Here is a 27,474-nt window from a genome sequence, read left to right as displayed (position 1 = left end):
CACCAAAGAGGAATTTAAGAGGCTGGTGATATTTGTCTAAGTATCTTCGACCTATCTGCCTGTCTGCTGTTTCCTATCTTTCTCGGGTCAAGAGTGGTGATCAAAATCATGCGGTAACCACAGAGAAAGAGCACGGTGATACGATATCTGCTGTGGCACATACACACTCCCCCCTGGTGGGTGATGCTTACAGTGGTTTTGTCCCTCTCAAGCAAATGTTACCACCTTGTATGGGCTCTCATGGAGCCTGCATCCTTCATCGTGGTTCAAAGTCTGCCCCTCTCCCCGTTCTCCTGTCCCCGTCCCTCCCCCCCACCCCCCGTTGCGGGATTTGATCAGACACTGGGGTGTGATGAGCGTGCCTCTGGAGGAGGCAGGTCTGACAGTGCGCTCTGGCGATCAGTGTGCACCACCTTTAGTAGTATCCCCATCCTAGTGTCCTCGCTACGGAGACAGAGACTGGGGAGGGCTGGAGGTGTCAATGAACAAATCATTGGAGCGCGTCCGAAGTGAGAACAAGGGCATCCTGGGGGAGGCAGTACTCTGTTCACAATGGCACCGTGAACCCGTGTATGTATGTGAGGGTGCATGTGGCTCAGCCGCTCCGAAATGAGCTCTCACCCACTGGTGAGTGGAAAATTAGCTTTGGCAGGTGAGGAACTGGGTGACAGGTGAGGAAGCCAGCAGGGGTATCGGTGTTATCCTTCTACTATTGCTGTTGCTGTTGTGGCTAACAATCTCTCTCTCGTATCCCCTCTCCCCTGACTTGTAATTAGGTGCAGTGGAAATGGCTCACAAGGGCTTGGGCACGGGGGCGCGTGACATGAGTGCGACAGAATGGCCTCATGGCCTTTGGAAGCTAGCTGTGTGCTCTGCAGGTGGGCTGCCCTAAGCCAGTTGGGAGTTGGCATTTTCCTGACAGCCCACAAAGCAAGCTGTGTGGCTTACGTTTCTTTGGTGGGTGGGAGAAGAGATGGCAGCCCAGGGACTAAGCCCTGGGAAATTCTGCCATATGGCAGGACGTCGGAGGCGATGTGGGCCAGAAGCAGCGGGCAGAAGACCTGGGGTCTTGGACTGGCTCTGCCGGCCTGTCTCTGCATGGCTCTGGTTGGCCCTGGAATCCCTCTGTGCCTCGGTTGCTCTAACTGTAAAGTGGGGCAAACAACTCCTCTGCTCCCTGCCTGCTGTAAAGGCAAGATATTTAGAGGCCCTTTGAAATGTCAAGAGCACGGCTGCAAATGTGAGGCCCGAATGCCAAGGGAATTTGCAGAGCCCACGGGGAGGCAGCCGTCTGCCTCGGCGTCGGTTTCACAGCCTGTGCTCAGACAGGTACTTAAGCATCTCACATCCATAAATCTCAGCTCCTATCTGTAGTCAGCAAATAAGGGAAAGGGCAGGCTGCCGCTCTGCTACCATCTGATCTTCTTACCAACCTCGGCTCTGGGCCTCCTCTGCCCCCACCCGAGGCGATGATCCCTCTGCCCTCCCGCATCTGCTCTCGGCCTGTCAGTTTAATTTAACAAGGTTGTGGGAGAGGCTTGATTTAATCAAACCAGTTGCTGTATCCATTCTGCTCAGAGGTCCCTCAGTGTCACCACCGAGGCTCAGATTAGACAGTGACAATTACTTCTTCTTCCCTGGCTGTAGCTTCCCCCTCCCTTTCTCTCCCTGAAGGGAACAAGGAGGCAGACCGGTCTCCTGGGACCTAAGAATAGATGCATGAGGATCAAAGGAGGGAAGCAGACTGGCCTGAGAAAGCCCCTCTCATGCCTTACATGGCCTGGTTGAAGGCTGAGCAACAGCCCGAGGGATGGAGGGATAGAAAATTCGAGCAGAGCTGCCTTGGAAAGGCTCAGGACTGCCTGAGGACAGAGCTGTGCTAGTGCCAGCGCCATTATCGATGGCCCTCGGAGATACACCGGGTCTCGGAAACAGGGTGGAGGGGTGCGCCAATGCTCTGTACGCGCCAGCCCGCAAGCATTTATTTCCAGGTTCTCAGCCTGGATTCTGGGGTCTCCAGAGCTGGGAAACAGCAACAACAAACAAAGGTGAGACTCCATCAGAGTTTCTGTGGCTCTGTTCTTGGCACGAAAGCGGCTGTGACAGGAGGAGCTGCCCCCCTGAACCAGGGGTTTGAGGGAGGCTGTGTGGAAACTGCCGTATGGGGGGCAGGTGGGTAACGAACTGTGGCGCTCGGCAGTGTGTGTGTTGTGTGTGTGAGCGTCTGGAGCTGGACAGCAAGGCAGGGGGTCTCTGGTGCAGAAGCCTCAGGGCTTAGGGAGATTCCGGAACAGATCTCTCATCTTGCCATTTAACTCTTTCATTTCCGTCCTTTTCCAGGAAGTGGGTGCTCGGGTGCCTCTTGCTCTCTCGAGCGGCTCACAGGAGAGAGACGAAGGCCTCTTGAAGAGTCCTCACTCGGGGTGATGGGAATCCTGTTTCCTTTTGCTCATTTGTGTCACATTCTTCCATCGGGCTGGGCAACTGACAGGTGCATCCCTCCCCGGGCCCCTCTCCGAGTCCCCTCCCTGCCATTTGTCTCTCACCCAGATATCCGGCAGACGCCACCATCCGCGGAAGCTGAATATGATTAGCAGAAACCCTTCCTGACAGCTCCAAAGAGAATCCCTCAAATGCATATTCTATTGAGTGCATCTCATTGCTGCTGACAGTCACTTTATCAATTAAATTCCACATTCCCAGTCTTTGGAGACGCCATGAACCTCCCTACCTAATAAATCACAGGCCCCCAGTTATTGTTAAATGTCCCATCAGTCTCTAATAAACTCCCTGCCAACGGGGGCAGGTTATTTATTATGCTGCCTGGACAAGAATGAATTGGGCCCCGTTCTTACAAGGGGAAGAGCAAATGTGACGCCTTCCTCCCTAAAGACTGAGGCCGTGCTATTAAAAGGGGCAATTAATCAATGTGGGCCTTGGGCAGAGGAGAGCCTGGTCTGGAGACAGGGAGGAAGACCTGGGGTTCTTTTCCGAAAGCCTGCCAGGCCAATGCCCATGGCGGGAGGTGGCTGTGCAGAGTGCGTGGGCTGGGCCTTTGCGGCGGCTTCCCCACCTCCTAATTCCTGTCTGAAAAGGTACTGAAGGTATAAGGTCACCCCGTGGGCCAAGGGGCGCATGTAAAAATAGTTATCCTCTGTGTTGGGAGGTAGCCACTTAGGAATGAGAAGGTCATGAAACAAATTCTGTCCAGGCGGCCACATATTGTTACTTGATAAACTTTATATAACCTAAGCGTATCGATGGCGCTAGTCCACTGAGCAGATGAACTGAAGAATGCCGGAGGGAAGGTCCCCCTTGTCTGGGAGCAAGAACTAGGAAACACTTGCTTCATCAGTTTGCGGGGTAAACACCACACAGGTAAGCCCTGGTACTCGGGAAGCAGTTTACCAACACCGAAAACACCCGGGAGCTAGCAGGTGTAAGACACAAGCGTGTGAAGGGGGTCCTGCAGTTCCCCGCCTCAGGTTAGATCCCAGATCTAGATGATGCTCCACGGTCTGCCAGTTAAAACCCAGACTCCTCGGCTTTGCCATTAATCGAGCCCCATCCACATTTCCAACTGTATCTCTCTTTATTTTATGTAACAGTACCCCGCATTGGGAGAGCACAGCACAGTCATTTTCTATTCCTTATGGTAGCAGACAAGGTCCTTCATAACATGGGACCAATATATCTCTGCAGCCTCATTTCCTGGTAATTGCTGCCATACTTGCCTCCGTTCACACTAAAGCTCGTGGCTTCCCTAAACTATTATGGTTTCTCATGCTTCCACGCCTTTGCACAAACTGTTCGCTTTGCCCAGAATATCTCTCTAACTTGCCTGCTTGGTGAGCTCTCTCCTTCCACCCCCACTGCCTGATGAAACTCCTTATCTATCCTTCAGGATCAGCTCAGAAAATGAGCCCCCAGTGCTTCACAGGACTTGGGCTTGGCCTCCTGGCGCTGCTGTTTTGGCAGATGTACTAGACTCCAGGGTAGGTAAGGAATGATCTGCACATGGTGTTTTTCTCATTGTTCAAGGCATGCTTTAAACCATTTTGATTTTGGGTGGAGATGAGAAGGGCATAGAGAAGAAAGCTACTGCTCTCTGAATACCAAAAGCTGTTTTCCTTAATTTCTCAGTAGTTCCCACTCTCTCCCACATGACAGCCACATTTTAACTAAGGCCCTGAAAATGTCAGTATTGCATATGATTTTATACCAACTTGTGCTACTTGCGTATTTTCTCCTTGATCGGGGCCACCTGTTTGCAGGTATCCTTCTCCTTGAGGGCAACGGCTGTGTCCATATTGGGTGTTCAGAAGATATCTGTTGAAAGAATAAAGAGAAGTTTCAGATTGAATGCAAATAACATTGCCTACCCTTTGTTGCTTTGAGATCAAATGAGAAAAAGCAGCTGTAAAAATGGTAGTTCTGTTCCTTCTTTCCACATTCTCCTTATACCCACCATGGGCCACTTTAATGTCCATGCTTTTATTTACAATGTTTTCCTCTACACCGGTGCAAAAACCTCCACTGTGGAATGATTGTATGGGACCACTTGAACCTCCACGTCCATCCTGAGTCTAAGTTTTACTTGCTTTTCAGTGCACAGGAATCCTTCCCTTCTCTAGCTCCCAGGTACATTAGGTGAAGTAAGGCTTTCCAGGTAGACAGAATAGAATAAAAAAAGGCTGAGGTCCCATTGAGATTTTTCCTGAGGGGAGGCCGGGAAGCACACACAGTCTGACTCATTGCTGTGTATGTTACTCTCATACCTTACCTAGTTATTAAATGGTGCCTTACCTCTGTGTTTTATCTTTACAGCACTAAAAGTTACAGCCAACAACTTTATCTAACTTTTCCATTACTGAGAAAAATATTTTATGTATTGATTTGTGTTTTTAGCTGTAGCAATACAATTTATTTCTAGTAACCTTACTGCAATATTTGTGTCCGTAAAACATCATAAACAAGAAACACGATCACAGAATGTCTATAAAACTGGATGTGTTCTTTTCTGGAAAAGCAGTCTTTTTGTTTCTTTTGGGATGAGAGCTGGCTTCTTCATCGATTGGTGTGAGTTCTATAGAATTACTGCTATGTGCAATGGAGATCCAGCAAAGACTTTTGAGCAAGATTCAGTGTTTATTAGGCCCACCAAGGGCCTGGTGCTGGGCTGGAGAGCCTGGAGTGAAAAAATTCCCATCCTTGAGAAGCTTATAGTTTTTTGTTTTGTTTTGTTTTTTTTTTTAGTGTAAGGGACGGACACCTAAACAAGTAAATAGAACCGGGTAAGAGGTAGACTGGAGTTATTATAGTGTGAAGTGGGAGTCTGGCATGGGAAATAAAAAAGTTTGTTAAAAGGATCTAGGGGCACCTGGGTGGCTCAGTCGGTTAAGCATCCGACTACGGCTCAGGTCATGATCTTGAGGTTCACAAGTTTGAGCCCCCAGTCAAGCTCTGTGCTGACAGCTCAGAGCCTGGAGACTGCCTCAGATTCTGTCTCCCTCGCTCTCTGCCCCTCCCCTGCTCATGTTCAAATGCTCTCTCTCTCTCTCTAAAAAAAAAAAGTAAATAAAAATAATAATAATAAAAAAAAGGAACAGGATCTGAAGCTGGACCCAAACAACCTATGGTACACACTTAAGAATGATTACTCCAGTACCTGTGGAGTGAGTGGCTGGGAGAGAGAAGAAAAGGGACAGGGGACTATTCAGAAGGTTGTTTCAATAGCTAGGCTGACAAAGGGGCTTAAAGTAGGACAAATGCTATGGAGACTGGACAGAGGAATGAATGAGGTACATAGAGGCAAAATTACCTGCCCTCAGGTAAATTGTAAGAAAAGGGAGAGTGATGGTAGATGGTAGAGTGCCCCAGTGGGGCACCTGGCTGGCTCAGTCATTTAAGCGTCTGACTTCGGCTCAGGTCGTGATCTCGTGGTCCGTGAGTTTGAGCCCCGCGTTGGGCTCTGTGCTGACAGCTCAGAACCTGAAGCCTGCTTCTGATTCTGTGTCTCCCTCTCTCTCTGACCATTCATGCTCTGTCTCTCTCTGTCTCAAAAATAAATAAACGTTAAAAAATTTTTTTTTTAAAAAAGAATACCTCCCAGGTTTGGGATTTGGGGCTAGATGGATGAAAAAGCTGGGGTTACTAAGAGGAAGCCTGGAAACTTCAGTGCCCACTCCCAACAGAACCCCTTCTTTCACATGGACAGTTGACATTTCTCAATGTTTTTTAACCAAAACGCATCCTTGAGACCTCTTACAGATGGGATTACAGTGCCAAAGCCCCTCCTACATCATTTGGAATCTGGATCATCATTCTGTGTGCACCTGCCTGTGTGTGAGCATGGGGTGAGAGATAATGATCAGAATAATGATATAAGGACAAAAGAAAACGTTGGAGTTGGACGCAGAATATCTTTAGTTTTGGAATTATAAATAAGACTAGGTTCCAGAAATATTTAAACTTGGAGTTATGGCTAAGACTCGCAGGAACTCATTTACTCAGTAAACACTGAGCACTTACTATGGGTCAGATCTGTTTTTTTTTTCTCATTAGGAATACAGAAGAGAACTAGACAGAACAGGTCCCTGTCCTCATAGAGTGGGGGAGACAGACAATAAACACAATCCCAGGTAGTGGTGTCATGAAGAAAAATAAAGCAGAACAAGGGAACAGAGAGTGGTGGGAAAGTTGGGGGAACCCAGAGGATGATGGAAGTATCTCAGATAATAATAATGATAGATCAGGGTGAAAGAGGTGATGGGTATTAAAGAGTACACTTACCGTGATGAACACTGAGTAATGTATAGAATGGTCGAACTGCTTTATTGTACACCTGAAAACAATACAACACTGTATGTTAACTACACTGGAATTAAAATTAAAAAAAAAAAAAGTCAGGAACGACCCCTTTGGAAAGGCGATATTTGAGCAGAGACCTAAAAGAAGGGAAGGTGGCAAAGTCGGTCCCTTGACCCGCCCGCGAGATGGTGGTGCATAAAGCCGGGGACAGGAGCAACACCCAGGTGACATGAAAGATGTGAGATGTCTACCAGACTTCTCAATGGAGATGCTGAGAAGGCCGATGGATGTACAAATCTAAGTTCAGAGAGCGGTCTGAGGCGGGGCTGTGGCTTTGAGAGGTGTCAGTCCAGGGCCTGGCGGCAACTCAACGGATGGGTACGGGAGCTGAGTGTGCCAGGGGCCGTGCTCGGGCTGGCGACAGACAAGAGCGACGCGGTGCCGAGACAGACACGGACCGGACCACGAGGAAGCCGAGTCTGGTTGTGCCTCAGCCGCCTCGAGCGGGCGGGCATAGGCTCCGCTGGAGGCACCGGCCGCCAGTGACCGGGAGGCGGGGAGAGTGACGCCGCACGCGCCTCACAAAGCCGGCGTTCTGAGGGTGGCGCGGGGCGGAGCGCGGGACTGGGCGGACCGCCCACGGAGGGCCGGGAGGCGGGGCGGCGCCCCCACTGTGTGCGCGCGGCGCCCTCTGCAGGCTGCCCGCGGCCGCACACCGGTAGCCCCCGCCTCTCTCTCCTCCTTTCAGCCTTCCTCGGGCCACATTGTTTTGTCGTTATCGCTGCTTGCGAGACTTCCTAAGCCTCCGACTTCCGTCCCTTCGCCCCTCGCCGAAGCGTGTCTTCCTGGGAGGACTGCCAATAAAGTTTTTCGTCTTCTCGCTCTTAGGCTCCCTCCCTCGCCTCAAGTACCGCGAGATCCGGCGGCGCGGCTACGATGGCGGCGGCGTTTGAAGCCTCAGCGGCCTTAGCGACGGTGGAGGCCGCTATGCCGGCGGAGCGTGTGGCCGCACAGCTCGCGGCCTCGGAGCCACCCCCCGGGCCGGTGCGGAGCCTGCGGACGGCTCACGACGTCAGCGGCCCACGGACCCGCACGGGGGACGTGCTGCTGGCCGAGCCGGCCGACTTCGAGTCGCTGCTGCTGTCGCGGCCGGTGCTGGAGGGGCTGCGGGCTGCCGGCTTCGAGCGACCCTCGCCGGTGCAGCTCAAGGCCATCCCGCTGGGGCGCTGCGGGCTCGGTGAGGGCGGGGGCTGTGCGCGGGCCGGGAGGGTCCCGGAGGAGTCCCGGAGCGGGTGCGGGGTCCGGCCTGCGTCCGGGCGCTGCACGCTTTCGAGCCTCAGTTTCCCCTGTAAGAGACGCGGCGTTGATGGTTACGGTCCTTTTCACGGTGACAGTTGGCTCTCCGTTCGAGAAGATAAACGGTAGAGGTTCAGGGACGAGCCCTGTTTCTGGATATGGCCCGATGCTTTTTTGAGAGTTCACTAAAAACGAAGGTGCCAACCAGTGATCTTCTGGAGACCCTTGTAATCATGTGGTTTTGTGTCGGTATCTAAGCTTCTTTAGTCGGTACTGGTTAGCGATATACAGTATATATTTTTTTCTCCTCAGATTTAATTGTTCAAGCTAAATCTGGCACCGGGAAAACGTGTGTGTTCTCTACCATTGCTTTGGACTCTCTGGTTCTTGAAAACCTAAGTACCCAGGTGAGTCTAACTCAGAGGACCCAAAGGAGGGTATGTTACGTGGATTTTATTATCGCGGGTTGGATGCAATACCGTAGCTCCTGAGAGAAGAGGTGAATTTAACGAATGATTGAGGTGAGCCATATGAAAAGCATAGAAGTAGACATTAAAGCCTTTGAGTGCTGGTGGTGTGGATGGTGACCAAGGATATGTTATTAGTGTTAGAAATTTGGAAATTTTTGTCACCGCATCTTAAATAGAATAATGGCATGTGTGTCAGTTTTTTCATTACTTGGGAATACAGATAGGTTTTCTTTGTTCTTCTACTTGTTGATCCGGTTGTGATAAGATTTAGTATTTGGCCTGATTGATGATAATGTAGTGCTCTGGCTGTTGCTGGTAACTGCAGGTGGTTCTTACAGCCTTGTGAGTATATCCTGTTGATCTCCCATCTTCTAGGTTCTCTTGGAGTAGGTCTAAGAGAACCCAAACTAATAAGAGATTTAGGTTTGGAAATAATTTCTTCAACAAAGATTTTTCAAGCCCATGTTATGTATAAACAGTATGCCAGGATATCCATATTCAAAGCTTCTTGACTCATATCTACCAAATCCTGGGTTATGTACGTAAGAAATCCTTCAGCTTCCCAAAGACCTAGGCTATTCTACTTGTGAATTGAGATGTATTTGCGATTTTGGTTTCTGACAATTTGGGAGTAGATGAAATGCCAAAACCCTGAAAAGTGCCATAAACCAAATTTGTATATTTAAACTTAAGATCTTTTTGTTCTCAAATTTATTTTTGAAAATTGGGAAACTTCAGAAAAGTCAAGAAGTACCAGATAACTGCATCTGATAATCTCACCTACCCAGAGCGAAACTGCTGTTAACTGTTTTGGCATATTTTCTTCTCCTAGTTTTTTTTTTTTTTTTAAAGCAGTTTTTTCCTTCTCCTAGCTCAGAACATGTAGTTTCACCTTGTCCTCCAGTAGTTAGTTATTTTGCAAAGTTCTCACCTTGACTCCCTAAAGCTCCTTTTCATGGAGCTAGAAATCTCACCCTGACTAGGTCCAGTTACAAGGGCCTCCCTGCTATTCCTCAGGTACACCAAGAATGTTACTGCCTTGAGGCCTTTACATTTGCCATTTCTCTTCCCAAAATCATTTCCCCAGGTGTCACATAGCTAAGCTCTACTCTGCCGTGTACATTTAGGTCTCTGCTCAAATGTTATTTCCTTAGCGGCCTTCCTTGATTGCTCCATTTAAAATAACTCCTTCCCTTCTTTTTTCACTTCTCTCCCCACCCCCCCAACTCTTATTGTATGCCATTATTGATGTCCCTTTGTTTATTGTATGTCTTCTTACACAGAATGAAAGTGCCCTGAGGGCAAGAACTGTGTATTGTTAACTCTTGACTCCACAGCAACTTACATGTTGCCTAGTAGGTAGGCAATTCATTCAACTCAGTGTGTGTTGAATGAATATATATGTGAATGAATGGAATAGTTTCCCTTGTCAGTAAAAACTCATCATTTAAAATGATTGGCTAAATGAAAAATAGCTCATTATAATGCAAAATGTGCCAACCACATGTATCTGTTCCACTGACTCATTAAAAGTGTATATATTTTATGCTTTTTTAGATTTTGATCTTGGCTCCTACAAGAGAAATTGCTGTACAGATACATTCTGTTATTACAGCTATTGGAATAAAAATGGAAGGCTTAGAGTGTCATGTCTTTATTGGAGGGACTCCATTATCACAAGACAAAACCAGACTTAAAAAGTGTCATATTGCTGTTGGCTCTCCTGGTAAGATATCAATGACTGTTCATAACTGGGGCTTTTAAGGAACTGAACACTTTTAATATAGGTAATATAAAATAATTGATGTAAGAATATGGGAATCTTTGATAACTGATAATTATTTTGAGGATTATAAGCGAGGCTTTAGACATGTGACTGGAATTACCAGCAGAATGTAGGAAATCTCCATCCCTGAGGCTGTTTAAGTGCACCTATGGAATTGGCTTATGAAAAGAGGAGAAAGGAGATGATTTTCAAGAAGGCTTTCTAAGCCATGGATTGGGATTTATTCTTTGCTTCTCTATTAATCATTCAGTCAAAAATCACTCAGATCAGAATTTAGTATTCAGGGCCTTAGCATTCAAGTCTTTTGATGGGAATAGTGTTTATGATCTGTGCTTATTGGTGGTGAAATATGAGGAAGAAATAATGGATTTAGGCAAGATAGAATTCAACATTTCTAATTTGTGGTTCGGTGCGTAAATGTATAATAACGAAGGTCGGGTCAAGAAAATCAGCAGTATAACCTGTGAGTGAGTAGAGTAACAACACTGGCTGAGATTTGCACAAATTCAATGCATCTTAAATATTTCAATATGCTTTTTTTCTGGACTTTAGGCAGAATTAAACAACTAATAGAACTTGACTACTTGAACCCAGGCAGTATACGTCTCTTTATTCTTGATGAAGCAGATAAGCTTTTAGAAGAAGGCAGCTTCCAGGAGCAAATAAAGTAAGAAAAATAACTTGCTGGACTATTAAAATGGTGTCCTAAAGTGTCTAGCTTTAACAGGTGGTAGTTACTGTTTGATTAGTTTCCACAGTGTGTGTTTTTCTTGTATTTTGCAGCTGGATTTATTCTTCCTTGCCTGCAAGTAAACAGATGTTGGCCGTATCAGCCACCTACCCTGAATATTTGGCTAATGCTTTGACAAGGTACATGAGAGATCCCACTTTTGTAAGACTAAATTCCAGTGATCCGAGTCTCCTAGGTGAGTACAGATACTGGATACTTACATTACTGGTTTGTTTGTGATACTCTGGAGCTTTCCCTTGCCTAGTTGGCTGTTGCTTTCATATTTGCTATTAGGATATAGCAAATATGTTTTGTTTTAACAGAGGACTCTTCTTTGCAGGTTTGAAGCAGTATTACAGAGTTGTCAATTCATACCCTTTGGCCCATAAGATTTTTGAGGAAAAGGCTCAGCATTTACAGGAACTGTTCAGCAGAATTCCGTTTAATCAAGCCTTAGTCTTTTCTAATTTGCACAGCAGGTAATGTACCTTAAAAGGTCATTTGGGGAACTTGTGAAATAAAAGGATAGGCATGGGGCCATATTTATAAAATTATAACCTCTGTGTTATTTTTCATAGAGCACAGCATTTGGCTGATATTCTTTCTTCTAAAGGCTTTCCTGCTGAGTGTATTTCGGGTAAGTTTATATCTTACTTTAATCTTTGTTTAGTATCTTGACTTGAAGCCTCTCCAAAGTCAGGAGGAAGAAATGCTACTTCCTGAGTTGTCTTATGAGTGTGAGGTTACACTGAGTCTTTAGAGTAAAGGAAATTTCAGGCTAATTTTTCATTGGAATTTGATATATCAATATTCTTATTTTTATTTATTTTTTTTAGTTTATTTTTTGAGAGAGAGAGAGAGCGAGCGAGCAGGGGAGGGGTGGAGAGAGGAGCAGAGGAAGAATCCCAAGCAGCCTCTGCACTGTCACCGCAGAACCTGATGTGGGACTGGAACTCAGGAACCACGAGTTTGTGCCCTGAGCTGAAGTCAAGAGTTAGATGCTTAAGACCAAGCCACCCAGTTGCCCCTCAATATTCTTATTTTTTAAGTTGTAACTTGGTACATCATATGAAATTAGAAAATTGGAATGAATTGTCCATGAAGAGCTCAATAATTTTATAAAGTTTGCCTTTGTTATCTTCAGTGCAACATATTTTGCTTCTTTACATAATCATTGTAAAAATGCTGTGAGCTGCTACTGAATTAACTGCTTTATGGTCTTGAGGAAGGTGAACATGATTTTTTTTTTTTTTTAAGATTTTATATTTTAGTAATATCTGTACCCAGTGTGGGGCTCGAACTCACAACCTTGAGATTAAGAGTCACACGCTCTACCAACTGAGCCAGCCAGGTGCCCCAGGATGATTCATTTTTGACAGAAAACTAAATTATTACTGCTGGCCTAATAGAAATGAAAGATTTAAAGGAATTTTTGATCAGTAAGATCCTTTTTAGAGTTTTCATTGATAGCTTAGTTTGTAACCTGTTAGCATAAGCTTGTCTCATCATTGTATATTATGAGATACTGGGAGACTGTTTTCTAATGGACAATATTTTGACTGTAGATCACACTTCAAAACCAAATTTATAAACCGCTGATTAAAGCAATTTTTCTAAGAATTGTTCTACTTCATATGTAACCTTGCAGATATAATGGTATATCTGCAGGCATAACCTAGTCACCATTTAAAATTGATTTTTGGGGGGCATAATCGGTTGGGTGTCTGGCTCTTGATTTTGGCTCAGGTCATGATCTCATGGTTCATGGGATCGAGACCCATGTTGGACTTTGCACTGACAGAATGGAACTTGCTTGGGATTCTCTCTCTCCCTCTCTTTCTGTCCCTCCCCTGCTCGCTCGCTCACTCTCTCTCTCTCTCTCTCTCTCTCAAAATGGGTAGATAGACTTTTAAAAATTGAAATAAAATAAAATATGTTTTTGAATTTCAAGTTGACTGCCTAACCGTATTTTTAAAAGATTCTGACTTTAGGTCTTAACCTATATTTGTATATAAGGATAGAGTTAACTTCGGTATATTTTTAAAGCGTTAAGACTGGTAGTTAGGAATTCTGCTTTTTGTGTATTTGATAAATATGTTAGCTTGTTTTTATATGACTTTCTTTTTGGGTCTTTTTAGGTAACATGAATCAGAATCAGCGTCTTGATGCTATGGCCAAGCTGAAGCAGTTTCATTGCAGAGTCCTCATTTCCACAGATTTGGTATATTTCTCGTTCGGGTTGGGTGACTAATCCATCTTGACTTGGGCTCTTGTCAGATGCACAGGTTTCAACTATTACTTTACATGGGTGTGTCTGATAAGAACACCAGAAGGGAATTGTCTTTCCAGTGCTGGGGAACATGCTTTCTTAAAAGTCTTATATTTTCATCTTTATTCTTGAAGCTAGTCATTAGAAATGAATTTCCTTTTCCTTTGCTCCTGAATTCCTTCCTGTTCTTCACTTGGATTTTGGTCGTACTATAGTAGAATAATCTAGTGTGCGTTGGAGCCTGTGTGGCAGTTAATGCAAACACTTGTTCTCTTCAATTCAAGACTTCCCGTGGGATTGATGCTGAGAAGGTGAACCTGGTTGTAAATCTGGATGTACCATTGGATTGGGAGACATACATGCATCGGATTGGCAGAGCTGGCCGTTTTGGTAAAAAAAAAAAAAAAAAAAAAAAAAAAAAAAGTGAAAAGTGTGGCTGCTTTCTTGAGGAGGAAGATATGACAGGTAGAATGTCATTTATGTGGAAATGATTTACTAATTAAGAGTCCCTCTGCTTTAGGTACCTTGGGGTTGACAGTGACCTACTGTTGTCGGGGAGAAGAAGAAAATGTGATGATGAAAATTGCCCAGAAATGTAACATCAACCTTCTGCCTTTACCAGGTATATTTTGTCTGTGTCATTTTGCTGTCAAAAGAATAGTGATATTGATGATAGGCCTCATAAAATTAACAGCTGACATGGAACACTTAGGATGTGTTGGGTCCTATTCCATATGTTAGCTTGGTTAATTATCACCATGGTTCTATGAAGTGTGTGCCCTTATTGTCGATTTCTTGTGAATGAGGATATCGAGACATTGAAAAGTGAAGTAATTTGCCTAAGTTCTTACAGCTAATAAGCAGCAAGGAGAAGATTGCAAGCTAACTCCTGGCACATGAGAAATGAGAATTATTTTACTACTGTATTAGCTCTGTATTTTAGCTTTTAGCCTTGCAATTTGATTTCACTGTTTTATGTAAGGGGGCATATATTTCACTTCTTTTGTCGCTGTGGAGGTAATTCTTGCTGTATTCTCCTTTGTCATCATGGGGAAGGAAGGAATAATATCTTTAATTTAAATGCTATTTTGAAAAATTTTAAGTGTTTCCTTTTTAATATTTATTTATTTATTTATCATCTCTATACCCAGTGTGGGGCTTGAACCCACAACCCTGAGGTCAAGAGTCCTGTGCTCTTGTGACTGAGCCAGCCAGGGGCCCCTGAAGTGTTTTCTTTTGATTTAATGGGTTATTTGTCAAGCTGATTTTTTTTAGTGCCACCTTGGAAACTGCATGTCTGAAACTATTAATGATCTCTTGAAAACTTTAAAAACTGTTGTGTAGAAATGTGGCTTATTTATTATATATGTTAATATATGCATGTTAGTGTGTATGTGTGTATATACATGTGTATAGGTACATATATGTGTGCATATATATGTATATACCAATATATATGTGTATATATACATAATTGTACACTTACATATACATGACCTTCTAGAATATGGGATAAGTAGTTATTGAATAAATATAGCAGTGAATATTTCAGTGATTTATATTTAACTCCGTTAGTGATTTTTATAAAGTTAGATTAAGCATAGGTCTGGGAATTTTGTGGATTCTAGTAGTTCTGGCTGTCATAGCTCATTTTGTGATCTTTTCACAAATTTCTTTAATTGCTCTAAGCTTGTGTCCTGATTTACAAAATACTTGTTTTTTGAAACAGTCTTTAGGTTCTCTGTCACTTTTAATAATATTTTTTTAATGTTTATTTTATTTTTGAGAGAGAGCAAGCGAGCGAGCATGGGTGGGGGGTGGGTAGAGAGAGAGGGAGATACAGAATCTGAAGCAGGCTCCAGGCTCTGAGCTGTCAGCACAGAGCCTGATGCAGGGCCCAAACCCACAAACTGTGAGATCATGACCTGAGCTGAAGTCGGATGCTTAACCAACTGAGCCACCCAGGTGCCCCATGTCACTTTTAAGACTCTGTAGTATGTTAACTCTATATATGAGTCTATTGATAATCTGTCAGATGATTATAATGTGAAAATAGTAAATTGAAAATTGGTAAAAGAGGGTTAAGACCTTCAGTAGGACTCAGTATCATAGCATGTAGTGATAAATAAAATTTGCCTTTGGATACTGGAAAATGACATATTTCGATCTTCACATAATGTTCTCGGAGCCTTGAAATCAGAAAATTATATTTGTGGTGTTGGATTTATATTGGACCAGGAGCTTGTATGATAGCAGACTGCTCAGGTGAAGCACCTGGCACAGGAGTAGGAGGGCAGTCGGCCTATTTGAGAAGGGTGGTAGGCAAACAAGGGATACCACCTCAGTAGGAATCGAGTTTTTGTCAGAGGATCTGTTCAGCAAAAGATCAAGAGCCCCAGCTGAAGAGTCCAGAATGAGGGATTCAATAGTGGATACGTCTATGTGGAGCCCCAGTAGCACGGACAGACAGGCAGACCTGTGTCAATCAGGGGCTTTGTGTATTTTGTCTGTCTAAGGTGAAAACTGATCACACTTTGGGAAGGTCTGAGTGTGCAGGTGGGAGCAAACTATCCCTCCTGGATGGAATAGGAAATTTAGAGAGCTGGAGCCAGCAAATTTTTAAAAATTTGCAAGTGCTGTTGAGGCCACAGATCTTTTTACAGTCCTCTTAACTTGTTCCCAGATAGAGGTTTTTCTCCACTGTTGGGGGCAGTGATTCCTCCCTGTTGGGAGTATAGGGTGGCAGATTTACTTGGGTGCAGAGTTGCAGTCGTAATATTCCCCAGCTGATAAGCTCTGGGGAGCACAATCCATTTTCTAATAATCTTGTTTTGCTGTCAGCAGTAGTGAGATAAAGGGGAAGAGTTGGGGAGAGTGGGAGGGGAAGAGATGGGGGAATTTCTGCAGACTTGTATGTCCTAGCAGAAGTTCTTTCTGAGTGGGAGGTATGGGGAGATCCTGCTTGTGAGTATGGGATGGGTCTTGCATATTTTGGGGTGTATTTCTTTACTGCGAGGATTGCTTGGGTCTTTTAAAATACTAAGTGCAATTCTTAAGCTTCTTAGTGTATTATTAGTATATATTATTTCTTACTTTACCATGGAAAGCTTTATGAAGTCATCAAAAATTGCTGGTCTTGAGCAGCTGAAGAATTTTAATATTCTTTTGTTCCTTTTATGTAGATCCCATTCCTCCTGGTCTGATGGAAGAATGTTCGGATTGGGATGTGGAGGTTCAAGCTGCTATGCATACATATGGCTTAGCAAGTGTACCTACCCAGCCCTTAAAAAAGCAGATTCAAAAAATAGAGAGAACCTTTCCAACTCCGAAAGCTCATGGTAACCATGTGGCTTCATCCAGAAATACTTCTGTATCTGCACTCTTAGTCAAATCAAAAAATAATACCAAACAAAAGCTTCCTGTGAAAAGCCACTCAGAGTGTGGAATCATCGAAAAAGCAGTGTCACCGAAAGAAGTGGGCTGTGGCATACAATTGGAAGAGCCGATGAAGAATTCTGTTCAGATCTCTGTTGAAAACTCGACTGGTCAGCACCAGGTCAAAGAAGCTATACCTGTGTCACTCCCTAAAATTCCTTGTCTGTCGTCCTTTAAAATCCATCTGCCATACTCTTTGACTTTTTCGGAATTGGTAGAGGATTATGAACACTATATTAAAGAGGGGCTAGAGAAACCTGTGGAAATCATCAGGCATTACACGGGTCCTGGGGATCAGACTGTCAATCCTCAAAATGGTTTTGTAAGAAACAGAATTCCTGAAGAGAGAGTGCAGGTATTGGCAAGTAGCAGTCAATCTGGAGACTCTGAGAGTGACAGTGATTCTTACAGCTCAAGGACTTCTTCCCAGAGCAAAGGAAATAAGTCCTACTTGGAAGGCTCTTCTGATACTCAGCCGAAAGACGCGGAGTCTACTCGTGTGGATGGCCATATCTCTTTGGAGCAGCCTCTGAATGGAAACAACATCCCTAATCCAGTAGAGTATCAGGAATCACCTGAAATCCAGACAAAGGCAAGGCATAAAGAGGGGGCTACCCAGAGAGCTAAGCAGAGCCGGAGAAACCCTCCCAGGCGGTCTTCCTATCGAATGCAGACAGAACCCCAGGAGGACGGTTGGTACGACTGCCACAGGGAAACCCATCTGAATTTTTCCGAGACCTACCAGGACTATGAGGAGTACTGGAGAGCTTACTACAGGGCATGGCAGGAATACTACGCTGCTGCTTCTCAGTCATATTATTGGAATGCTCAGAGGCACCCAAGTTGGGTGGCAGCTTATCACATGAATACCATTTATCTACAAGAAATGATGCGTGGCAACCAGTGATGACAGGCAGTACCTCATACCATCCAGAAATATCAACGAGTGATACCTTCGGATAGCCATCCTCTGGGGCCTTTAGCACAGTGCCATTTTTGAGGAATTTGAAAAGTCTTGAGGCTTTCTGCTGGGACACATCTATTTTTCAGACTGTTTTGACCTGTCTTATTAGGTGAGGTATATTATCTTTTTTTTTTTTTTTTTTTTTTTTTTTGAGAAACTTCATGGATCAGATCCTTGAAAGAAAATTTTGGAGACATAGAGCTAAAGGTCCCAGGATGCCATTTTCTGTAAGCCATTCAAGAAAGAAACATTTAGAAAGACTTACTACCACTGCTTACTTGAAAAAAAAATAAAAACAGTTGAGGTTTGAAAAATAATGTTAGTTTATGCTGTGGAGTTCTTGACAAAAGGCTTGGGCTGTATTTCTATAGAGGTGTGTTCTTGTAGAAATTTGTAACACGATAGATCAGAAAATCCCCTCGCCTTTTATGTTTAGGTAGGAAGGAATAAATATTGCTTCACACTTTCCCAGAGGTAGCTTTGATGCCATTTGCTTCCAGGAAAAATATTTGTTACCAGTAAAAATGCGAACTCAGCCAAATGTTTATTGTCATGTTTATTGTTCATCTTTTTTTCGAATGTCTTGTTTTTAAGATTGTGAAAGCTGTGTGTGTGTTTACGCGCATTAAATAGCTCAGGATCATCAGTGGCTGTCTTATTTCCGTTTCTCAAGAAAAGGAGTAACTCAATCTTTGTTGGTTCTTGGATCCTTTTATGAATCTGATGAAAGCTATAGATTTGTGCCAGAAAAATTTCCATTCTGTAAACAAGATTTGTATATGTAATTCCAAGAGGTTCATAGACCTTCTGAAGCCCAGGTAGAAGCCAGATTAAGAACTGCCCTACTCTGCTGGGAGGCTAAAGGAAAGTTCTAGCCCTTCATTTTAACTGTTTTTTTGGAAGCTGGAACTCATTCTGTTTAAACTCTTCTCATAGTATGTCCTAATCTTATGCCTTCTAGAAATTTTCCCCCAGTTTTTACCTTTAGTGCTAGGATCTAAGGGGAGGGTCTCATTTTTCTGAGATGGTACATCTATAAATCATGACTCAGAAAAAAATTAATTGGAGTCCCCTTTATCTGAGATTTTGCTTTTTTTTTTTTTTTTTTTTTTTTTTTTTTTTTTTTTTTAGTTTATTATTTTGAGAGAGAAAGCATGTGCAAGCAGGGGAGGAGCAGAGAGGAGGGAGAGAGTGAATCCCAAGCAGGCTCTGCGCTGTCAGTGGGGTTCGATCTCTTGAATCGTGAGATCATGACCTTAGCTGGGATCAAGAGTCAGATGCTTAACTGACTGAGCCACCCAGGTACCCCCTGATATTTTACTTTCTGCACTTTGAATTACCCAAAGTCAACCATTGATTGGGTCCAGAAGCAGATGATCCTTTTGACATACTGTCCGGCCAGTCAGTAGTAACCTAATGCTGTGTCATAATACCTATAGTATTCACCATCAGGTAGGCATTTTATCATCTTACATCATCACCAGAAGGGTGAGTACAGTACAATAAGATACTTTGAGAGACCACATTCATGTAACTTTTATTATAGTATGTTGTGATTGTTCTATTGTTATTGTTAATCTCTTACTGTGCCTAATTTATAAATTAAACTTTATTATGGGTATGTACGTATAGGAACAAACAGTACATCTAGGATTCGGAACTGCCCGCGGTTGGAGGCATCCACTGGGAATCTTGGAGCGTATCCTCTGTGGATAAGGGTGGTGTAAAGATACGTATTCTTTCATTTCTTCTCCTTGGCAATCTTTTTATGATTACGCGTTTGGTTCCTAAACCTTGTGAATTGGAATTGTGGTGAGAGAACCCCTCATGTCTAGAGAGATTTGTATTTAACTTTTTAAAAGGAAAGCTCTTCTTTTCTGTGTACATACTTCCCTAGGCACTACCAACACTTTCCTCCAGGCTTTCAGCAAACACCCACAGCCACTGTCATTTACTGTCCACAACCCTCAACATACCACTACCCTAAACTCCTGTTTAATTCGGATTCCTGTCATCTGGGTTGGGCAGTGGTAGGCTTTACTTACACGGATCTGTACTGTACATGTATTGCCAAGTTAGAATGAATTAATTAACACTGTAAATAGCAAATCCATAATTAGGTCCAGCATGTCATTAAGAGGTAGAGACTTTAATTACACACATTTCAGTAAGATCCCATCATTGCTATATAATTGAACTTACCTCTTTTTCTCTACCCTTTCCCCCCACAATACAGCCAAGTTCACAGTCTGTCATTGCTAGGGGATTTTAATTAGGATACTGCTGCATCTTAATTAGAGATGAGGTTACCCATTAGTCTTGAAATTAATTGGATTCTCTCAAGGTTTATCTTATTTTGTGTTTGCCTTTTTTTTTTTTTTTTTTTTTTTTTTAGTAGGAAAATAAGCTGGAGGGGAGCATACACATAACATCTGAAAATACTGATGGTTTCATTTTCCGTAAGCATTTGGGAAATTTCAGCAGTTACCTTCCCAAATAAGGGGACGTAGTATTGGTGGTGGCTGTGGAAGGAACCGGCTGCTATTTGTGCATGGTTAGACTTTTTTGTCTACAGTTGCAGTCAAGGTGGGGCGCCTGGGTGGCTTAGTCGGTTAAGCGTCCGACTTCAGCTCAGGTCATGATCTTGCGGTTTGTGAGTTCGAGCCCCGTGTCGGGCTCTGTGCTGACAGCTTGGAGCCTGGAGCCTGCTTCGGATTCTGTGTCTCCCTCTCTGGCCCTTCCTCTCTCTCTCTCTCTCTCTCTCTCTCAAGAGTAAATAAACATTAAAAAAAAAAAAAGAATTGCAGTCAAGGTGACTGTCTCCATAATCTGTTAGGAACCATAGGTAGTTTTCAGGTGAATTCACGTGAGAGTGCTATTGTGTAGTGGAAAGAGCATTTGTCGGGGCAGAGATGGTTGCCGCCTCCTTTTTCACCTTGTACCTGTTAGATGACCTCTTAGGGTCCAGTTTTCTCCTCAATTAAATGAGGGGGTTAGACTAGAAGATTTTTAGGTTCCCTTCCAGTTCCAAGATTTAATTAAAATATGACTAATAAGAGAAAATACTTTTTAGTTCTGGAAGAGAAAAATCAGTTTATGAATATAGAGAGCCTTGATAAATTCAGGTGATTTGGATGAAGGCTAGTGTGAATTGGCTTAATGTCTGAATTCTAGAATACTAAACAATATACTAAATACCACTATTCTAGTTAAGCTTTAATTTAAATTAGGTTAGTAGTATTAACATGTAGAGAAATCTCTAGGAAACCTGCAGCTGTAGATAATTCTGACTTAGAAGACAAACTATTTGGGTAATAAAAATAACATTTTCTAAAGTAGATTAAGTATTGTAGCATCACTTACCTTTTAATAATGTGATTTAGGGGTGCCTGAGTGGCTCAGTCGGTTGAGTATCCAACTCTGGCTCAGGTCATGATCTCGTGGTCTGTGAATTCGAGCCCCGCATTGGGCTCTGTGCTGACAACTCAGAGCCTGGAGCCTGCTTTGGGTTCTGTGTCTCCCTCCCTCTCTGCCCCTCCCCCGCTCAAGCTCTGTCTCTTTCATTCTCAAAAATAAATGTTAAAAAAATATTTAAAAAAAAATGTGGTTTAAAGGTAAACATTAGCCCCTGAGTGCTAAAAATAATTGAATAGGAATTACAGTACTTGCAGATCAAATCATATGAGACAAGGAGTAGTTTTGAAGTTTTCGGTTTTTTCCCCTTCCCCTAAATGTAAATGAACCTGTTAATCTTTAAGAAAACATAATTTTGATAGTCATAGCTGACCTTGGAACTGGGTCCTTCACAAGGGTATTCTATTGTTTTGGCAGAATATTGTTTTGTGCCTCTGTCAACAAACACCTATGTCCCAGTTAACACTGAGTGTTTTTTTTAGCAAAAAGGAGTATGTATTGCTCCGTGCACATCTGGTTTCCAGTTTCTGGTCTCTGGATTATGTGAGCTGTGGATCCGTGGTGACACCTAGTGGGTGATAAGGATATGAGCATCTGAATTTCATGGCCAACTTCAAAGGCCTTTGGGCATCATGCATTTTTGGCTTGATGTTCCATTTGTATCATGGTTTTCATTGATTGGGATGTAGTCATGGGGAGATTAAAAGGATTTCCATTGTTGCTGGGAATGTGTGTTGTTCACATTATGGTGGAATATGAAAATGCCCCTTCTCGTTAACCTAAATCAGAATTACTAAGGTGAGAGCAAATCTTCAAGATACTGGTACTTGATTAAGATACTGGTACTGGATTAAGTACCCCCACTTTTAAGATGAGGAAACACAGTGCCTGATGGGAAATCGTGCAAGTAAGCAATAGAACCTAAATGTAAGCCTCCATCACCTAATTCCCAAGCTTCCTGCCATACCCTACACATCATTTAATTTTGGGTTTTCCCTTTAGTTTTAAGACCCTGGTTTAGATGAAGGAGTAAATATATTCTCAGCAGAACCAGTACTGCTATGTAAAGGCAGATTTTCTTTTAGTAATACGGGGCTGGTCTCAAAATAGGGCTGTTGACAAATGCAATCCAGTGCTTGTGGACATCCATGACTAAAGCATGGGAGCAGGCAAGATCTGTGATCCAGGTCGTCGAGAGGTTGCTTGCGTTGAGGGAGGGTGGAGGAGGGAAGATGAGACGAGACCCTTACACACACTTCTGAGATTCTGTGGCTTTTCTTTGACAAGATAGAACGCCTCTCTGTTCAAATTACCCGTATTTTCTAGTGTATAGCAGGAGAATTGGTATTAAAACAAACATTCCTAATCACATTAGGGTTTGTGGCACATAGTTTGTTTAATCCAGATTGGATACATCAGGTACAGCAGTGGCACATGACTCAATACTGTAAATGATAATACGTTTTAACATATGCACTACAGTTTCAAAAGAAGACGACAGGAAACTCAAGAGTTTTTTTTTTTTCATACAAAGTTTTCACATGTTTTATCTTCCTGCAGTTTTGTACAGTATTCCTTTGCCATTGTGATGTTGGTAAGCAAAGCCCATTTATTATATGAAAATAGAAAAGAACACACTTGATGTTTTTCACGATAACATTAATGGGGAGGTGACCTCTAAGGAAAACATTACATTGGAATGTCTGATTATCAAAAATATACCATCCCTCCCACCTCCCAGGTTTGTAAAATAGTCTATTGGTCCAAGGAGCCCCCCAGGATTTGGGTCAGTGCCCTACACTGGTTTAGAGTGACATCATCCAGTGTAGTTAAGTAACCTGCTAAGATAAATGTCATTCCCACACTTGAGAAAAACATAGAACATTCTGAATAGAAAACAAGACTCAAAAGGAACCCCTTTAAAGCTATTTCTTTTTCCGATAGCCACTTTCTCTTCATGATCCTGTTTGGGCTCCAAGGGTCATGGATCATAAAAATGGTTTTCCTTCATCCAGTCAGTTTAAAGCTTTGCAAATGAGACTTCATAAGGAAATCAGAAAGGGAAAACAAAAGTCTTCCAGGTTCTTGTTATGGTTACCATGCCAACTAGTTTAGAAGGGAAACTACTATTGCCTTAGGTTAACAGCATTGGGATCTTTCTGCCTTGTAGCTACCTGATAATTGAAGTGAGGGAGCCTGGACCACTGGACTTCGTTGATAATCTTAGAATCTAGATTTAGCTCAATTACAACCACTACCTCTGCAAAGTTAAAAAGTCAAGGAAAAAAATCTACATACGCATTTCAATGTACACTTCTGCCTATATTCTGGCCAATAAGTGACACGATCCTGAACTGCAGGAATGGTAATTTGAAAACTAGGTAAAAGTCCTTAGCACATTCACAAGGTGACTCTTGTTAACCATGGATCAGCATTAACTGTCCACTTTAATTTCTGTTCAAATTCTTTGTTCCCCTTAGTTTTACTTTTCTACTTGCTGGCCTTAAACTCCCATGTGATTGTAGACTATGTCCAACTGTCACTGAGAATATCTGGTCTTTCAGTCGGAAGTTAGTCCTGAATTTGACACGTTCTAAGAATGGGGGATGAAGGCGAAATCGTACAGAGTTTGCTTCTGGAGGTCCCGGTTCCCGGTGCTCCTGAATGGAATGCTTCCTCCCCCTAATCACCACCCTTGAAATCCAAGTATTAAAAATATAAGCAGGCCCCAGAGTAATGCAACATGATGTGGAAGAAAAATCTCAGGGCGAGAAGTCTAAGCCCTGGATCACAATCACGGTTCTGCCACTCACTTGCCATGCTGTGTCACTCAGTTTCTCTCCACCTGTTTTCCCTCTCTGTGAATCAAGGACTTAGTCACTTGACCCACTACCATCAGAGATAGTAGTAAGGATCAAAAGGACCCCGGAAGGGATGCTTTGAAATGTTTTAGCCCTCTCTTCATTGAGAAGAAGTAGCATTCGACGGAAGGAAAACTGTTCACTTGTTCACCTTTTGTTTGTTTGTTTGTTTGTGTTTGTTTTGGACAGAATTGATAGTCCATAGCTGGTTCCGCCCAGAGAATGGTGGCTTCAAAAGATGGTTGGTATTAGCACAGTCAAATGGTTTCCAAGGGCTGTGTCCAAGTGGTATTGACATTTACATAAGACTATGTCTCTAATTACAGCATGTATTCTTTGATGGGTCTTCTCCGAAGCATCACTGCTCCTAGAGGCAGCGAATGTAGTGGAAAAAGCATTAGACTAATAGCCAAGGGCCTTGTGTTCTGGTCCCAGCTAGGACATTAAATGATTGCATGACCTTGAGCAAGTCACTTAGTTTCTCTGGGCCTCAGCTTTCTATGCTGGAAAATCAATTAGATATTCTTAATGCCTTTTAGTTCTAATACATTCTTAATACGATGTTTTCTAAGTTTCCATTCATTTGAACATAGCCTATTACTATCATTATTTTTAACCCTCTCTGGTGCTTAGTGGGACTGAATGGGGCAAGGTGTTTCGGGAATCTTCTATTATGCTGAAGTGGTTCAAGAAACTCAGGAATCATTGCCCCAGAAAGCCATTGCCTCCAGAAAATCCTGATATCCCGGTTCTTCGGTCACTGGCCAATGAGTTAGTCATTGAACCGATCCAGCACACTTAGGCCTTTTTGTTTACTCACAAAAGTCTTCTAGCAGTGTAGTCTTGCTGTTCTCTCTTGTGTAGAGGAGTCCTTTTCCTGGGTTGACATCTCTTGGACCATTGGTGAGCTGGGTCTCTTATCCCTGGCTGCAGCTACGTTGGGGGATGGAGATGAAGGGGACAGTCTGAAGTCTCTTAGGAACTGGCTTAATGTGAGATTTATAAATGAAATTGAAGGAATACAAAATAGTTAATTAGGGTCAAAAAATGAGAAATTATGTGGGACATGATTTTAAAAATTTGTTCATTAACTTTTGTGGGAAGCACTAACATGCTCAGTCATAATGATCAGTCATTATTCTAACCCTGTGATGACCGGTTCTTAAACACAGGCAGTTTGTATGTGTATGCAACCATGTTCCTATTTACCTCTTTATTCCTTACTCCGCACTCAGTTTTTATTCTTTTTTAGTAGGCTCCATGCCCATCGTGGGGCTTGAACTCATGACCCTGAGATCAAAAGTCGTGTGCTCTACTGACTGAGGCAGCCAGGCACCCTGTGACTCAGTTTTTATGATGTAAACTTAGATACTTAGATATGCTTAATTTTGTTCCATTACCATTCTTTCAAAGGAAATAATCTGTTTCTAGTCCTTTGCCTGCCCTCTGCATGGAGTCCAGCCCAGTCTTTCCCCTTCCCTGATGGGATATGTGTATGAAGTGAACGGATTTAAGCACTGATTCTCAGGTGTGTTTAGGTTGTTGTTATTGTGTGTGTGTGTGTGTGTGTGTGTGTGTGTGTATTCCTGTGTATATATTCCTGTGTATATATTCATCCGTAGTTGCAAAGCTTTTCTGTCTAGACCACAGGCTCAGAAGGCCAAAACCACCCCATTCTCATGTTAGGGGGAAATCCTGGAGGCTGGACCGAGAGAAAGGACTCAGTCAGTGGTCAGTGAGGATAGTATAATGAGATAAAGGTCGAAGGCTCCCTCTCCTCTGCCCTTTTGCACACCTTCTGGTTAGGAGCCATCTCAGAACCCACTGGCTTCCCCTTCCACAGGCTCAACAGAGCTGGGGACATAGGGAAGCCCACTGAAGGTGTTCTTAGGTTCCTGACTAGTGCAACTTGCCTAGATGGCGGTGGTGGGCAGAGAGGCTCTTGGCCTACAATTGAACTGCTAACCACTAAACTGTAGAATGGATGAGGAGCTCCTGAATCTCAGAGGCCAAGCCAGAGAGACTGCAACTGGGAAGGGCGGGAAGGGGCCTGTCTCTCATCCTGAGGCCCACCTGCTCTGCTCTAAGCAGTGAAAATGGTGGGAGGCTTCCAGAAATGCTTTTCCCAGTCCCACCAGGGTGCAAACCACTTGAACAGGTTCTCCAGAACTTAACAGTCACTCCCTCACTTGCACGGAGGTGATCAGGCTTCGCCCCCATTTCAGTTACCTTCAGGGACATCAGGCCTGACGACTCTTCAGACCTCAAGTCATTTTTCAGACCATGTAAGACTCATCTAGAATCTCTCACTTGCTTTTGCACTTTGGAGCATCCTTCACTGAAGCACACAGGCTCGATCTTCCGCAGCCTCCGGATGGGAGTTGCCTTAATTGTAAGGTAAGCCAGAACCTTTCCCTTTCTGCATGAAACTGCTAACGGGGCCTCTTGGCAGAGTTCCGATGGGCTTTATGGTGGGTCCTGTAAGAAGGGTACATAACAAGGTGCCCCCGGGGCCTACTACAGCTGTGAGCCCTGGGCTCTTCTCTCTTCACTGGCACACACCAGACTCGACCACGCCTCTCAGGTATTGGCTATTTCCTGTGTCAAGATCCCAGCGTGAAATTTCTGGTCAGTCCCTTTTTTCCCCAAACACCAGTGGTTCCAACCACAAGGGAAGCACTTTGTTCTATAAAGTGGACTTCCCTCATCCCTAAACTCTCCCTTTTTGGCTTTATTCTTTTCTCTTCCACAGCTGCATTCACACAGATATAACTTGCAGGCACGAGTCTGCAGGTGCTTGGCAGTAGGAGAAGGCTTTACTAACACGTCTCAGGATCACCGGGGTCCATGTAGAGACAGATGGCTGGACACAGAGAAGAACAGCCAGGGGGTGAAGCAGAGAGGGACAGAGACAGAGGACATACAGAGGGTAAGTGTTGCTGTGTGGTCAGTTGGCAGCTCTGTGCAGGTCAGCTGGGCAGTGGGGGCCCAGGCTCAGTTGACCTCACCCACCTGGGGGAATGGAGAGAGAACTCAGCAATAATGGACTTCTTAGCCTAAAAGCTTCTGCTATAAAAGAAGAAAAAAAAAAACCTTCACAAAATGCATTGTTTTGGTTCAAAGGTATTGGGTCCATGGAGAAAAATATGTCACAAAAATCCGTTGGTGTTTTGTTTTCCACCTTTTCCCATGAATAAATATTATCCATTAAGAGCCTTGAAAAAGGTGCTTAAATACACAGTGTTATATTTTCTTCCTGTTTTGCATGTGACAACTCGGCCTCTGTGCTGCTCTTGGTCTTGTATTTTCCTCACTGGGGGCTCCAGAAACAACTGTTATTTGGTCTGAGGCTCCCCCCCTTCCAGGCCCCGTCCTGGCACACAGCCTCTATACCACCCTCCCACCCCCGTCACCCCATCCCCCATCTCCCCCCACCCCA

The 27,474-nt window shown here is 43.6% G+C and overlaps 1 protein-coding gene, 1 long non-coding RNA gene and 1 other non-coding gene across 5 annotated transcripts; 1 reads left to right on the top strand and 2 right to left on the bottom strand.

The window, feature by feature from the left end:
• Nucleotides 1-3,573: 3,573 nt before the first annotated feature.
• Nucleotides 3,574-7,331, bottom strand: LOC132673090 (uncharacterized). 3 transcript variants are annotated; one of them, XR_009607861.2, is made up of 4 exons: nucleotides 6,948-7,331; nucleotides 6,793-6,844; nucleotides 5,822-6,053; nucleotides 3,574-4,329 (listed from the first exon to the last, which is right to left on the bottom strand). It is a non-coding gene; the product is annotated as an uncharacterized LOC132673090 (long non-coding RNA). The 3 variants fall into 3 exon arrangements; XR_009607862.2 differs by having other exon boundaries at nucleotides 7,062-7,331; XR_009607863.2 differs by lacking the exon at nucleotides 5,822-6,053 and having other exon boundaries at nucleotides 7,062-7,331.
• Nucleotides 7,332-7,451: 120 nt separating this feature from the next.
• Nucleotides 7,452-18,406, top strand: DDX20 (DEAD-box helicase 20). The gene is made up of 12 exons (XM_060625482.2): nucleotides 7,452-7,528; nucleotides 7,699-8,047; nucleotides 8,419-8,513; nucleotides 10,134-10,302; nucleotides 10,915-11,029; nucleotides 11,146-11,288; nucleotides 11,433-11,571; nucleotides 11,671-11,729; nucleotides 13,231-13,313; nucleotides 13,646-13,751; nucleotides 13,882-13,983; nucleotides 16,544-18,406. Exons 2-12 carry the CDS (start codon nucleotides 7,747-7,749, stop codon nucleotides 17,701-17,703), a joined length of 2,472 nt encoding a protein of 823 aa, XP_060481465.2. The 5' UTR covers nucleotides 7,452-7,528; nucleotides 7,699-7,746; the 3' UTR covers nucleotides 17,704-18,406.
• On the bottom strand, nucleotides 12,373-12,445 carry TRNAK-CUU (transfer RNA lysine (anticodon CUU)). Its single transcript has one exon. It is a non-coding gene; the product is annotated as a tRNA-Lys (tRNA).
• Nucleotides 18,407-27,474: the final 9,068 nt, after the last annotated feature.

Source organism: Panthera onca, chromosome C1 (assembly GCF_046562875.1).
Source record: "Panthera onca isolate mPanOnc1 chromosome C1, mPanOnc1 haplotype 2, whole genome shotgun sequence".
Taxonomy (NCBI): Eukaryota; Metazoa; Chordata; class Mammalia; order Carnivora; family Felidae; genus Panthera; species Panthera onca.
Note: the sequence above shows the minus strand (reverse complement) of the source record. Positions and strands in the feature narration are given on the sequence as shown.

Coding starts and splice junctions, on each gene's coding strand:
- DDX20 (XM_060625482.2), top strand. CDS start 7,747: ATGGCGGCGGCGTTTGAAGCCTCAGCGGCCTTAGCGACGGTGGAGGCC. Junction 11,289..11,432: donor CAGTGATCCGAGTCTCCTAG/GTGAGTACAGAT, acceptor TCTTCTTTGCAG/GTTTGAAGCAGTATTACAGA. Junction 13,752..13,881: donor TGGCAGAGCTGGCCGTTTTG/GTAAAAAAAAAA, acceptor CCTCTGCTTTAG/GTACCTTGGGGTTGACAGTG.